General features: G+C 38.0%; 1 protein-coding gene across 3 annotated transcripts in view; it reads right to left on the reverse strand.

Moving 5' to 3' along the window:
* SAMSN1 (SAM domain, SH3 domain and nuclear localization signals 1) overlaps positions 1-16,179 on the reverse strand; it is a 133,145-nt gene that overhangs the window by 95,105 nt on the left and 21,861 nt on the right. The window contains exons 4-6 of one of the 3 annotated variants that reach the window (XM_070488708.1): positions 13,779-13,816; positions 11,932-12,018; positions 4,525-4,607 (exon numbers count right to left, since the gene is read on the reverse strand). In XM_070488708.1, the coding sequence (XP_070344809.1) occupies positions 4,525-4,607; positions 11,932-12,018; positions 13,779-13,816 (208 nt within the window). Of the gene's footprint in view, positions 1-4,524; positions 4,608-5,086; positions 5,095-11,931; positions 12,019-13,778; positions 13,817-16,179 lie in introns of those variants that run through there. The other 2 variants (XM_070488709.1, XM_070488711.1) reach the window with 2 other exon arrangements.

Genomic DNA, 16,179 nt, shown 5'->3' on the forward strand with positions numbered 1-16,179 from the left:
CATAGGAGACCCTGAGCTAGAATCCCCAGCTAGTCCATTCCCAAACTCCCAACTTGCAGAAACTGTGAGATAATAAATGTTTGTTGTTTCAAGCCCCTAAATTTTGGGCCAATCTGTTATGCAGCAATAGATAACTAATATAGTAGCTAAAGTTACATAATGGATAAGAAAGTATCCGAAAATAAGAACCAAGCACAACCTCATTAGTTCATCTTTATATTATCACTCCATACGTCAAGACTATATTATGTTGACACTTGCGGGTACTACTTAAACAGTCTGTCATTTTGGCCTCTTTTTTCCCCCGCCTTACAGATTGTTCAGATCCTTTTTAGAACCACCCAAAATGTGTCTGATGAAACCTAGTGAGAGATCTGCCCTCCTTCTTGTTAACAGATCCAGATCACAGCATAACCTTAAAGTTCTTTTCCAGTCACCTAGTGTGGTAACCTCAGTCAAACTCACAGAAAAGTAGTCCCACTGTGACACAGTCTACACACCTTTCCCAACCACAGTGTGCTGCACTGGATACAGTGTTATGTCTGTATATAGCCAATGGGCTGTACACAGCCCGTGGTTTATCAGTTATTAATCCAATCTTCATCTTAATGACTAAATGACTAACTCTCAATTCTAGGTGCTGCGTATACTGCATAAGAACTGAAGGAGGTTAGTGCAGGCTGCACAGTCAGAGCCAAATCTAGACACAATTTGATCTAGCAATTAGAGTTCAGCATTAGCAAAAGCGACAGTTTTAAAAATAAAGTCTATCAGTTAGGAACACACTCAGCTTTGAGGAACAGAATGCCCAGCAACAGTGGCTTAAACAAGGATGGGGCTCCAGTTCCCATACAGTAAGGCCAGACCCAGGCAGTCCAGTGCTGCTGCAGCTGTTCAGAATGCGATGCATTTGCCTGCTCCTCCATTCTTAACATGTGCCTTTTGCCCTTATGGTGGGAAGACAGCTGCTATCATGTCCAGACACCAGGTATCATGTCCCAGCTCCAGGCAGGGAGAAGGGCTAAGGACAAAGCTTTGCTTTTGTTTCCCCAGAAAAGAAAGCCCTTTCCAGGCATTTCTGGCTACATCTCATTGACCAGAATTGGATCCCATCTCCAACCCAACTACAGGAGAAGCTGAGAATTCAAATACGTAACCTTACGGTCTGCACAGAAAAGGACATCAAGAAAGAAACTGAAATGGGTGTGGAGTGATCTAACCCTTAGCACTTTGATATCTGTCACAGAAGGCAGCCTAAGGTTTATGTATACGTATATGTATATGAACACACACACACATTTTTTTTAAATCAATTTACTCAGCAGTACTTTGCCACTAAAGCAGTGCAGGGAGAAAATGCTTTGGTGCAGTCCTGGGTGGGGGTGCTTGACAGTGCTTAATATCACCAGCACTGAACGTAATAAATGTTATCCCTCTTTTCTATCATGAATATGAATGACGCTCTGAAGGCTGAATGCAACCTAAGAATTTACGTGAGAAATGAGGCATGAAACATTTTTGAAAATATATTAGCCCAAAGTCTGTATTACTGCATATTTTATACCCTTTTCAATATGCTACAAAAGGTTTGAGCCATCAACTGAATGCCGCCAGAAAAGAACAAACAAGAACAAGGATACAAAAATAAATGCTGGGAGTCAAGTTCTCCCAAAACGTTCTTTATGGTCGGTATAATGATCACAGCAGCAGGCAGTTTGCTTTGCTCCAAACTCTCTCCATCAGCACTTCTGCAAGACTGGTTCTCCAGCAAGTTTACCCCAGGCCAAGTAGTCAGAAATATTCATGGAGCAGTCGGTATTGCAGAAAGCATTCCATAACCATCCTCCCCTGCCCTTGACACTTGGTTCCTCGTACCTTCTATGCCTGAGATCTTTCCTCTCATTTTGAGAATATGAAGAAAACATGTCTGGTTGAGTGTTTTCTGATTGGGGATTCAGTTAATGTTTAAATCTTTTATTCTGAATGATTTTTATCCAACATAATATATTTTGTATGCATGGTCATATGATAATTATAACTATTAATATGTTTTACATCCTATAAGCTTTATCCCATGTTAATGATATTTAGTAAAATGGCCAAAATATGAAAATATTTACTCTGTTAAGATATAATTCATTATTTTAATCCTTTCTACTTTTACAGAGTTTTAAAAAGTTCTATAATGAATGTATATCATTCCTGTAGTTTGGAACAGAAATCAACTTCAGTTTTTCCAGAAGGCTGTAGTCTTCCCAGAGCCAAGTTTGGGCTTGCGAAGTGAAAACGCATGGGGCATCAGGTCTGTAGACCCATCAGCTGTTTGGATCCCAGAGAGTCTCAAGGTTCATGTACTGAGCATCCTCTGGAAACTCATAGAAATACCTATTCTTAGAGCCCAGACATGATAATTCAGTTGGATGGGGCGGGGGGGCTCAGAAGTCTGCATTGTTAACAAATACCCAAGTGATTCTGATACAGGAGGTCCCTGGGCCACACTTGAAGAAACGTTGCTCTAAGTCATTTGCTCATTTGATGAGAGGCCACAGTCCGTACCGACGTCCATTCTTATGGACTCCAACGACAAGTGAGTCTCCCCATTCACGCTAATGAATGGTTCTCTCTCTGTCCCATCTTTCAAAACGTAAATTGATCCTACTTTTCCTCAGTCACAAGGAGTTTATAGATTAATATTTGCATGGCACTTCTTAACACTTCATAATATTTCATTACATGGAAGTATTCTGTCATAGAGAAAAAATGTTTCTTAATTAGTTAAGTGCAATTGAATGCCTACTATGAATAAGACCAGAGATATTAAAGATAGATAAGACCATCTCCTTCTCCCAAATGAAGATTTCTAGATTAGATGCCCCTGCTTGTCTGTCACTGGGTATGAACTCCCTCAACGCATCTGTAGTGATAAATTGCATAGTACAACTGAATGGTTACCATTTTAGAAGGATCATTTCTTGGTCAATTAAAATGTCCAGAAAGATTGGTGTTAAAGTGAAGATATTTTATTTAACCCCTTTCTTCTAAGAACTTTCTACATCATTTTCTTCTTTCTAAGAGATGGTTCTATTTTTCTACTAAAAACCTAAAGAAGGATTTCTCTTGGCACAATGCACTCTGGGGAGCTCTTACTGTAAACCAGCCGTTATTTTTTCCTGGCTATCAGACAACGTTTCACTTAGATACTATATCTGAGGTCTCATCTAAATTTAGGAGAATGAGACCGCACATTTTAGAGATAATCTGCCAGCTGTGCTTGTGAAAGTGTCACTAAGCCCTTGAAAGAGTAAGAGGAGGAGGAAGGGGAGCGAGAAGAGAAGAGAAGAGCTTCAATGACAACAACAATTGAGGGTTTCTAATCAGCTCCTAAATGCCAGCCATGAAGCTAAGTGCTTTCATGAAGCATCTCAATTAATCCTCAAGACAGTCATGAGATACAGGTTCTTTACAGACTGATTTTACAGATGATGAACACTGAGGCAGAGAGATTAATTAAATTGCTCAAAGTCTTATAGCTACTAAGGGCCAAACCAGGATTCAAAGGGAGCTCTGTCTGTTTTCAGAACTGGCAACCATGAGCTGCAGGGGGACCCTGGCGGGAGCCAGGCGCTCAGGCACTGTGCAGCGTGTGCAGCCGGCCTCGGGAGCACAGTTCTCTCACTCCCGCAGCATCGGAAGAGCCAGCAGAAACCGTGGCTGGTCCAAAGTTATGGCCCACTGTCTAATTCATCGGAGGGCCTCCGACAGCCTCAGAAATCAGGCTGGATTTAGGAACGCGAGCTCCCTGTCCTCACCAAATCAGCCCCTCACAATTCATATGCTATATACCCTCTGCCTATTGATCAATCTACTGCGCCGAGGAAGGTCAGTTCTAAATTTTCTAATGAAACTATCAGAATGATTAAAGAGAACCCACAGCTGTCAGAAAAATATCAAAATTCAGTATGATGCCTGAGTCAGCCCTATTGACACATACATTATTTTTTGTTACAGGGTGAATAGCAACTATCTGACTGTTAATATGTTATTATTATTAGAGAGGCCCAAGGTTCAGACATTCTTAATTGCTTGAACTCCTGGGCTAATTAATGCAGTTTTAAAAGGGATATGTCAGGAATCACACTATATGTTTTTACATCAAATATAAAAACACAAGGCACGTGCCCCACGCTGAAGGTTGCCAGATAGTTCTAAGCGTTTAGCACAGGTCTTGTCAGAGAAAACCCCAGTATATTAATTTAACAGGCTCAGAGTTACTTACCAAACGGCTGTAGAGCACGATGTTTTGCATAATCAAAATGGTGTATTCACTCAAGTCATCATTTGATTTTTTTCATTTATATTTCAATTCACAGGGGCATAAGCATATCAATTACAAAACAACCTACAATAACTAAATACAAAACAGCTATAAGGCCGTCTAAGTATTGTACACGACACCTAGCGCCACACAGAGCTCGGGGACAAAATGATCTTCACAAACACGTAAATGTTGATTGTTCACTTCACCTGGTGGGAAATGCCCTGTAGTCTCTTTCCTTGAAGGGTTTGTATGTTATTACTCAGAAGAAAATTATCATCTTCACTTACATCTATGAAAAGAGAGAAACATTATATATAGATTATCAGAAATTACAAGATTTAAGAAGTTTATGTGCAATTTAGTACTCATTATATTTTTCTTTATTCTATTAAGACACTATATTGACTAGATCATAAATGTTTACTTTCTTTTTTTTTTTTTTGAGGAAGATTAGCCCTGAGCTAACATCTGTTGCCAATCCTTCTCTTTTTGCTGAGGAAGACTGGCTCTGAGCTAACATCCATGCCCATCTTCCTCTACTGTATACATGGGATGCCTACCACAGCATGGCTTGCCAAGCAGTGCCATGTCCACACCCGGGATCCGAACTTGTGAACCCTGGGCTGCCAAAGTGGAACATGCGCACTTAACCGCTGCACCACGGGGCCAGCCCCAAATGTTTACTTTCTTAAAGATATGTTATTCTTACAAGAAACAGATCAAAATAAAATAGAAATTTAACAAATAAAAATGAAGAATGCCACTGACCAAGTGTGCACCTGCACAAGCCACGGAACCTCTCTGGGCCTCAGTTTCCCTGTTGGTAATAAAAGAGTCACATGTAGATACTAAAGCCACTTCTAACTCCAGAATGCATGATTCCATGAAGTTATCACCTCACCCGTTTCTGTGAAACTAAGCTTTCCTCCCCTGGCATTTTGAGCTTCATTAGCTTATGTCTTCTCCACATGAATTATTTATGTTGAAATTGTTCTCTGCATGCTTTAGTAAAAGCTTTGGAATGGGGCATCCATTTGCTTGCAGCTAAATGAAACCTTTTCAAAAGGTAGTACTATTTCCCTTTCAGGTCCTGTAAAAGGGGCTCCATTTATTTAAACCTGACAAGCACACCGAGCTAAAGGAGGGCTGGACTTTATGGACTACTGGATCCAAGGCCCTCAGTCTACGGAGGAGGAGACTGAGACCCACAGAAATCACCTGGCCACCTGGCCCGTTATTTTTCCTTTCACCTTCACTCCTGTTTATTTGCAATCATTGCTACTTTCTGCGGGGAGGAAAGGGCCTCAGTCTCAGAGCTATTCACTGCTCAGTCGCAGAGGTATTTACATCAATAACTTCATATTTAAAATCAGAGTAACCACACTATAGGATTCCAGAAAATACTTAAACTTTAAAAAGAGCTGGGTTTGTGAGCCGGCTCTTTGAAGCAAGATCTTCTATCACGGCATCAGGATGCTAGAAGTAGAATTTTGCAGTTTTAGTTTTTTGTGTGTTTTTTTTAGTTTCTGTATTTAGGAAACAAATTTCTTTATTCTGTTCTTTATTCCTTTCCATCTCTCCCCCTTTTTGATCCTTTAACTTGACGTTTGGAGCACTCCCTCTATAATTATTCTTCTCGGGACAGGAAAAGAACAGTAAAGTGGTCCCCTGTACTCTAGAATCTGGAAGCAGCTGAGGAATATGCACAAGGCATTTATATCACTTACATAACAAGGTAAGACAGTAAAATGAGTGACTCACCCAAAGCGATGGGGAGAGATCACCATGACCTAGAGTGCTTGTGGAAGAGGCGGGGCCCCAATGGAAGCTCAAAGAATGGACATCGTTTGAAAAGGTGGAAAGAAAGGAAAAGTTACAAATATAGTGGCAACGCTGTGAACACTAGCCTATAGTGTGGAATGAGTGGAACATGCTGAATTAAGTGTAGAGATTGAGACTGGTCAAGCAACAGGCAAATCGGAATATATCATAGGAGGAGGTTGGGCTGGAAGGGTAAGTGAGGTCAAATTTTAATGGGCCTTGAGTGCCAAGTGGAGGAAGTTGGACATACTCACAGACCAATATTGCAAATAAAAATATTTACAGGAGTCAAACAAGTAACTTAACTAAATGAGGTGAATTTTGTCAAAGAGACAATGGTATGTCAGTGGTAAGCTGTAGGGCCGCCATTGCTAAAGGGCAGCCATTACTCTCAACTCTCTTAGAATTCGAGCCCAGGATTGTCCATTTCCCTCATGTTTTTCAAGACAGTATAAATACATAGATTTTAAAATTTCCTGACTTTTAAATTACTGTATGCCCCAAACAAGCTTTTCCTCAGAATAAATTTACAGAGCTACTAGTTTGTGGTCTGCTGTAGAAAATGGAAGACCTTTGAGGGTTTTGGACTAACAAAGGGAAACCAGGAAAATGGCATTTTATGCAGTGTGAAAGATGACACGTTTAGAGCCCTATTACATTAGAGCCAGAGCAGCTGTCTCAGAGGAACTGCTTTTTACATCTTGTTTTCTTTATCTTCCAAACTGGACCAAACTACCAACATTCCAAGAAGTCAGTAAGGACAAGAATACCCTCTTTGTAAGGACTGATAAAACTGGACTTTGCTGATGACCAAATTGCTAACCAATCAATGAAGTACAAGTCTAGCCTTCTGCCTGATGACTGAATCTCAAACCACAATCAATGAAGTACAAACCTGGCCCTACCTCATCTAGCACCAAGGCACTCTTCTTCAACACAATTCACCTCATCCTCTCTTTTCCCCATAAAATCCTTGAACTCCTCTTCTAGAATTGGAACACATTTTGGGTCTCTACCTGAATCTGTGTCTCCAGAATTACAATTCTAATTGCCCAAATAAATATCTGCTGTTTAAATTGTAGTGGATTTTCCTCAGTGGGCAGAAGATTACCCATTTGTTTTGTGGTCTTATACATTTTTATTTATTTCTAATCTCCCAAATATTACCCTATAGGAACATTTATCAAGACAAAAGCAATTTTGTCCTAAGTAGCAACAAAGTCACCATAGCTGAATTAGGCAATATGCAGTTGTATTTTCCAAAGATGACTGCAAAAATCTCTCTCATACCACATATTCTGCAATGTGACCTTGGCACTCCTCCATCAAGAAATGGCGTTCAATTCTCTTCTTGAATTGAGCTGGCCTTAGCGAGTCACTTGTCACAGTAGAATGCAGTGGAAATGATGTTCTGTGACCTCCAAGGATAGGTCAGAAGAAGTCTTGCAGTTTCTACCTTGATCTTTTGGGATGCTCACTCTCCAGACACTTCCTCGTGTGATGTGTGAAGCTCCCTCTCAGGTCCCTCCCTCTTGAAACCCAGCCCTTAGCCTGAGAGAAGCTTAAGTCACATGAAGAGGCCACATATTGGTTTTCCAGTTGACAATCCCAGCCTTCAAGTTATCCCAGAACAGGTACCAGATGTACCTGTAAGTGAAGAAGCCCTTAGATGATTCCAGCCACCAGGCATTTAAGTCCTCCCCAGTCATTCTAGTCTTCTCTGAGGAAGTCTCAGACATCACAAAGCACTGCTCATACTGAATTCCTGACCCACAAAATCCATGAGCTTAATAAAATGTTGTTTGATGTCATTAAGTTTTGAGGTGATCTGTTTGCAGCAATACATTATCAGAACATGCATAAACTACACAAGTGGGTCACAAACAACAGTGTACATAAGAATGCACCATCCAATGTAAATATGCAGACTCCAACAAAAAAAAATGGGATTAGGTAAAACAATGTAATATTTCTAATCAGCTTCTAGGTGATTCTAATGAAGATATTTCTGACCATACTCAGGTAAGTATAATCCTATAAGAAATCCCCTAAAAAACTGAAGGGATCCCAAGACTCACTTGTACAGAGAACTAGAACTCTGAGTGTTCCCATCACTCAAGTCAGAAAGCCTTCCCTGGAAACAAAAGAGGCGCACTCAGCAGGCAGCCTCTGCTTAGCGGGTTTATTCCCACATCATAAGCAGATGTTCACGTATGAAACAGGACTTCTCTCTGTCACTCCTCATGTAGTCCAGACTAACCAGAGTTAAATTACATGCTCCTAGGAAATGTTTTAAATGAGTGTGGTCCCTGAAAATTAAACAGAACAGTAAATACATTTGTGACTATACATTTGCCATCTTGAAAATGAGAGTATCAAGCCAATAAAGAAAAAGAATTAATAAGGTCTGGAAAAATTAAGCCAAAATATTTAGATGCTTACTCTGAAGAGGCTGGCCAAATAAAATAAGATTGATTTATTTTAAGAATCCAGGAAAGAAAGTTTCAAACCAATGGCAATTCAAATGTTAAACCGGAAGGCTCTAACAACATCTCTCCTCTACCAATGGGGTGTTTTTGAGAATGAATCTCATCAAAACCATAGGTAAAGAGGATTATTTTAAAAATACTTTTGCAGCAGTATGGATGGAGTTAACACACCTTTCATTACTAACCACGTTTCCTGAACTTATCCAGCCCCTTACTTCCTTACTACTATGTCAATTTTTTTTGCATCTCTTCTGTTTTATAGAATAATCTGTCATGGTCATACTGCTGGAAAATCTCTAAATCTCCAAATATATGTTTCCTTTTTATATTTTTTACAAATTTTGCTTTGCTTTTATTCTTTATACTTTCTGGTATAAAATATGAAAACTCTGTTTTTGAAACTGTCTCGACTTAAATCATAACTTGATCTTAGACAAATTTCAATTCATAGACTTCAAAGTTTGTTCTTTTCAGGCTTTGTTTTTCTTAAAACTAAGGCCAAAATAAGTTTAAAGATCCTAAAATTGATTTTAATTTACTAAAATGAATATTATGAATATTCTGCTTTTTTATGATGCTAAAAATACAATTCATATGAATTACAGATTAATTTCCCTTGATACCTAAACTATGACAATTTTTCAGTTGTAAAGTCCTGAGCACTTAATTTATCCTACATTTACTTCACAGATGTCTCTTTGAATAGCAGATGTAGGTTTAGATAAAATTCTTCTTAGAAGAAGGAAATGGACGAGATAAACTAAAAATGTTATGCTTCTGGTACTCAACTTATTCTGATAAATTTTGTCTTAACTGACATAACACAGTCATGTTATCGAGTTAAATGAATATCTTTATGGATTAAAACACCAGGCACAAATACTTGGCTAAATATAGCCTGTAGAAGTTTCTTTCATTAGGCCCCAATACTCTTTATAAAAGACTGAAATGCTGTTACTATAATATGGGTCATGTAGAAATACCATTTTGAAATTGACATTGAGAGAAATGTTCTTTTTTTCTTGGTCTTGGAGTTTGTAACAGATTCTTTAGGAGTTAATGTCACTCCCGCCTATATATTTTTTTATTTCCCTATATATTTTCTTCTGTTTTATTGAGGTTGCAATTGCATCATTAGTGTTCAATAAAATCATGGGCTGTGGCTCACAGCGATGGTGCACCTTCATCTCACTAAACTTCACGGGCCGCCTATCTCACTAAACTTCACGGGCCGCCTATCCGCAGGCACAGTAAACCACTCTTAAGTCATTATGCAATTAACAGTTAAAAAGTAGTGTTTAAAATGAGAAAGAAATATTATGGGTTGATATGTAGGGCACTAATTGCTTAGAAATACTCTGAGGCTTCCAAATGAAGCTACTACACCCATAAAATTCAGGTCCACAACTTGTGGCTGTCCCTCCCCCACTGAATCTCGCCCTTCAATTTACAATGGCACCGACAGCCTTGGTCTCAGGCCATCAACCCTTCCTAGCACAGCATTAATCCCTAGAAAATGTCCTGTGACTCAGCTGCTACTGCTGAAATGTCAGCTGATGTTCTTAAACACACACACGTACCCACACAACGCGCAGAACCCAGGGTCACTCAAGAATCTGAGAAATAGCGAAGTTGAGAAGATTTTGTAAAGCCTTCATTTTTCTTCTCTGATAAAGAACAGATGACTAATCAGAAAAACCTCATCTAAGGCCAAGAATTTTTGCTGCTTTGTCAGAGTAGTTGTAATAGAATTACCTGCCTATTACTCCTAAATTAAAAAACAAAATTCACAGAAAGTTTTAAAAAATAGAATACTTGAAGAGATTTATGGCAAAATTTATAACTAAAAATAATCTATAATAGTTATAACTTTTTTATCCACAGATCAACATATAATAATCTGAAAATAACATGTGTTCATTAAAGGGATGGGGGATGGATGAATGGATGGGGGATGGATGTCTGACTAACCTACTGGGAGTGTGAGTAAAGATAGCTGACAGCTGTGAGGGGAAGGTAGAGTCCAACCAAAACGTGATAAACATTTCCTATTTTGTAATTAAAAGAAAATATCTAAGATAATCCCAAAATATTTCACCTGTATAATAGGAAAATTGTCAATATTTAAAAATTCAGTAAAATTGTTTACTAAAATGTTACACGATTTTGGATAAAACTGAAATATTTCAAAGGAAAATTATTAGTTTTATAAATAATTACTTCATAAATCTAAGAGCTGTGTTACAAAAACAAAAAGCAAAATCTGAACACAGTGTATAATCAAACCATTAAACTCCTGACTATAAAAAATACACTATAGGGCAAGCCCAGTGGCGCAGCAGTTGAGTTTGCACACTCGGCTTCAGTGGCCCAGGGTTTGCCAGTTCAGATCCCGGGTGTGGACCTGTGCACTGCTTGTCAAGCCATGTTGTGGCAGCATCCCCACATATAAAGTAGAGGGAGATGGGCATGGATGTTAGCTCAAGGCCAGTCTCCCTCAGCAAAAAAGAGGAGGATTGGTGGTGGATGTTGGCTCAGGGCTAATCTTCCTCAAAAAAAAGAAAAAGAATACACTATAATTCCCTTTGTTCCAAGATATTAAATATTTTTTAGTTAAAAATAAGAAACTCTTAGATAATCAATAACTAATATAATCAATTATTTCTTGTTTCAGTAACATTGGAGGACGACCAAGGAGATCAATTTTTCATGCTGTTGTTCATCTTTGTTAACTCTTAAGACTTTTTGTTTTATTCATTACCTTCTCAAAGTTAAGTAATTTTAATTATGAAGTCATTTATTATTAATGTTTTTCTATACCTGCTGCTAATTTGCTCTTGAGAATTTTTAAATGGTAAAATGATATAATTTTGCATTAATAATAAAGGTTACTTCTCTTAAATTTTTAAAGCAAACCTAAATATAACACATCTTTATGTTATATGTATATTAATATATTGATGTTATTTTTAGAGGGTTTTTCTATGTGCTTATTTTTAATACATTTTAAAATTCTTTTAAGACACTAAAGACTTCAAATATTATTTGCAGTTGATTCTTTGCTTCAACAGGCAACTTAATTAGATTCCACTTCCTTTCTATATGTCTACGTGTATCTTCACACGCACAAGTATATATTCTATTAATAATATATATATTCTATTCTATTCTATTAGTTGTTCCCTTTTAAGAAGACCACAATGCCCTGCTTATTTTAATGGAGAAAGATGTAAATTTTTCTTACCTGCCCTTTAAACCACTTTGGGAAAATGCAAAGTCAGCTGAACTAAATTTAGCAATTACCTTTTAGCTGACAGAGTCTTCTGATGTGGGAATCATTCTCAGGCTTGCTGGGCTCCTGCCAGAGTGTGTCATTCACAGTTTTTCCTTCTAAAGTAAAGCAAAGGATTGGTTAGCAGAATTCACGGTAATATCTGTCCAGCAGGTGTAAGAAATCTGAAATCAAAACAAGTTCAGCACACAGTGGTAACCTGGTAAGTGATATGCTAAGAGAGCTCTGTGGTCCATTCTGGGGAGTTCTAGTCCCTGGTGGACACTCCAGATGGGCTCCTATTTATTTCCATGAACTATGTAAGCACGCAAGCATACATAATAGAATGCTTCTACTGAAATACTTCTTGGTAGCTTATGATTACATTATTCTTTGGAGTATTGTTCCTGAATTAATAACCATTTATTTTTTATGCATAAGTTAAAGTATCCCCACCCTCCACGTTCCTCATTATTTTTAACAAAATGATTAATTACGTAGAGAGAACATTGAGCTGTGATAGTTTCAAGGAACTCTAAGACCCTTGCATGGAAGAACCGTGATTCGCTCAGCCTTGTCCTCCCAACACCTAGCAGAGGGCCTGGACATATTGTAAAGAAGTGAACTGCAACAAAGTGAAGAATCCCGTCTAATCTCCTTACCAAAGACTAACCATTCCACGTGCTGCATCATAACACTGAGAAAGACAATTTTAAATAACGCAACCGAAGCATTGCTTGGAGAGAAAGTCAGCATGCTGTGCTGTTTTCAAAGTCACTATTTGCTCTCACTTTTGACTACAGAGAAGGCAGTTGATCATCAAGAATTATCTTAGGATAGAAGCATCTGTAGTCTTGTGTGCACAAACCAAGTAGTTTGCTTTGAGAATGGATCTAGCTGGAAAAAAAAAATTTTGCCTCACTACCTTTTTTTTAAGACTATGCACTATTCAAATCAGGGCTGAAATCCAAAATATTTAGTAACCAGTGCCCACAGGGCCTTGAATAAGGAGACAGGACCCAGCCCCTGTGGATGCTGCCACTGGAAGAATATCAGACCCGATTAAAATGCAGACACACTTGGAAGATGCATCCATTGATGATCATCAGCTTGGCCTGAATGAGCGTTTCATATCCTATCCAGGAAACTGGTTTTGAAAAGAGGGGGAGAGGAGTTTGAGCATCTGACTCCTAGGCTCTGCTCAGGAGAAAGAAAGGAGAAAGGGTATCTACAAGGTAGACAAACTGCATAAAACATGAATGCCTGACTGAATGAGCCAGTGGTTTTCATTCACTATGAATGTTTTACAATTAGTGACTCTCGATGTTCTGTAAGGGATGGAGAGGCACTATCCATTAACTTTCTAAAGTAATTAATAGAATCAGATATTCACTTTAGAATTAAAATACAGAGCCAATTGCCTTTATTATTACTATGATACTGTAATCATAGAAACTAAAGGAAAAGTCTGTTGTTTGAAATGTTATGGAAGAGTCTTTTGTAATCTAAACATTTTCAACTTCTTTTTTATTCACTCCTAGATTCATACATCTGAAAAGATACCTAAGATGTCACCTTGACCATGGTCCTACCAAGCTAAAATTGGGAAGCTGGAAGATAATCAGTCAATAAACCACCAAAGAGAATTAGTTTTTTTAATATAAAAGGAGATTATTCTGAATAAATCAATGACTTCTTCGTCTTAGCCTTTTAAAGTTAGAATGGAACCACATTTCTTTTTTTAATTTCTTCTATAGAATTCAAAGACAACTCAATCTGACTTTCGTTAACCACTTATTGTTGCTTTATGGAAGTAGCAGAAGAAAATTACTTTTAGGGAAACATATCATTTTCACAAGTAACCTTATGAATTACTAACCAAATACTTTGTTTTCAGACACAGATCTCTGGATTGACCTAGAATAATAAAAGAAACAGATATTTAAGTCTAGATTTAATAAATAATATTTTAATCAAACAAATTAAATCATTTAGACATGCGCAATGCCTTAGAGAGGAGAAATAAATTCTATCTCTAAGTTCTACATATGGTCCTGAATTTTTCTGATCCAAGATGCCAAAGTGTAGTTAATACAAGTATAACCTTGGCCTGGAAATTTCCATGCAATATGGAGAAACTAACGTCCATAAAACCTGCTAAAAAAGAGTGGGCCATTTCTACATGAATGTATCTCAAGATAATCAAATAGTTCATGTGGGAAAGTTCTTTTTCAAACAATTCTCTTCAATAAATACAGAAAGAATGATGCAAATTGAATACCATTGTACAACCCCCAATAAAACAACAGATCTGGGCAATAATCATCAATTGCTGTTAAAGCTTTTAATTGAAAGGCTGATGGGCAACTTTGTGCTGGATGGATCAGCCTGATACCATCTGAACCCACTAAGCAATACCACCATCATAAAAACAGAGACAACCAGGTATACGGGCTTCCAATGTCATGCAACAGGAAGCATGAAGTCACCGATGACCCACTTTAAAATATACATATATACCAAACTTGATTTTCTCAAGCCTCGAGATCTAACTAAAACTTACAGAAACACAGAGGATAGAGGAGCATGTTTTTAAGAAATACCACAAAGATCCAACAAGCAAAATGCAAAAATATGGGAAATTCCTCAGAACAAACACTCCAGTTTCTTCAACAAACAAATGGAGAGAGAGACTCATATTAAGAGACATGAACCAAATGCATTGCATGGATCTTGTTTGAATCCTGACTCAAATAAACCAACCATAAAAAAAAGCACTTGAGGTTATCAGAGAAATTTTAACATTGACTGTATATTTGGTGATATTATACCATTTTTCTTCTTTTGTCTCAGTGCAGTAGTGGTATTGTGGTTATGCTTAAAAAAACAAAAAAAATCTTGTTTTTTAACAATATATATTGAAACATTATACATCTGGGTTCTGCTTTAAAAGAAACCCAGTGGGAGTGTAGGGGAAGTGGGGAGTCAAATGGATAGAGATGAAATAAGATTGACTATAAATTGATACTTGTTCAAGCATGGCAACGTGAGGTCATTAGCTCTTCCTCTGGGTATGATTGAAAATATCCGTAATAAAATGTCTAAAACAAAACCAGAGGATAGGATTAGGCTGACTTGACCATGTTAACCAATTTATATGTGAGTGAACACACACTGTTTTCCACTATTGATATTCTTGGTAGTTGTTAAAAAAGCCAAGTTCACCATTTTTTTAAGTTCAGGGTTGTGAGCAAAAATCTGCACATATAATTTTTTTCTTTTCTTTTTTTTCTGGGAAAGATTTGCCCTGAGCAAATAACATCTGTTGCCAATCTTCCTCTTTTTTTTTTCTCTCCTCAAAGCACCAGTACATAGCTGTATATTCTAGTTGTAGGTCCTTCCAGTTCTTCCATGTGAGCTGCTGCCACAGCATGGCTACTGACAGACAAGAGGTATGGTTCTACTCCCGGGAACTGAACCCCGGCTGCTGAAGTGGAACACACCAAACTTTAACCACTAAGCCATCAGGGCTGGCTCTGTCTTTTTTCTTAACCATTTTATTTTGATTTATTTTAAGTTTTTTAATGCAAAACACTTAAGACATCTCTTGGCAAATAACATGTATTCCAAAAAAACTATTTATAATATTATAAAGTAAGGTAGGTATGTAACTATGAGATGTTATTCCCTTCCAGGGGGTGGTGACAAAAGAACTGAGGAACTCAAAAGTGTCTTCAGTTTTATTTTAACTGGTTGGAATCTGTCCTCAGATCGACTGGTTTGTCTGTCACATTAATTGATTTGGTTTATGTTTGAAAAGTCCTAATTCAGTCAGCATCAGGTTCTTTCCCTTTCTTTCATCCTCCTTCTGCCCCGCCATGTTTTGGTATCCTCTAATCTGGAGAAGCATCAGTCATAAGCCAATGGCTGTAATTTTGTTTAAGTATTTGATTTGGAATTAGGAGTTCCTCATCCATGGGTAGAATAAACAGCTACAAAGTGGGGTGATTTTTAAGACCAAGAAGAGGCCTGCCCCCAAAAAACCCCTTCTTTACTCCAGCTCCTGCTTAAAATGCCACTGTGGTAGTTTAAGCATGTAACTGTGGCTAAAATACAACTACCTTCGCCTGGCAGGTGCTCTACGCTGTTAATCACGCAATTACCTACTTACTGTGGATGCGTTTTACATCCTTACTGGGAGAAGCTTTGAGCAGGAGAGGGAAGAAAGAACATGAAAGCACAGAGTGCCTTAGGGGAGGGTGAGGGGGCCAAAGACTGTC

This window comes from Equus asinus, chromosome 18 (genome assembly GCF_041296235.1).
Source record: "Equus asinus isolate D_3611 breed Donkey chromosome 18, EquAss-T2T_v2, whole genome shotgun sequence".
Taxonomy (NCBI): domain Eukaryota; kingdom Metazoa; phylum Chordata; class Mammalia; order Perissodactyla; family Equidae; genus Equus; species Equus asinus.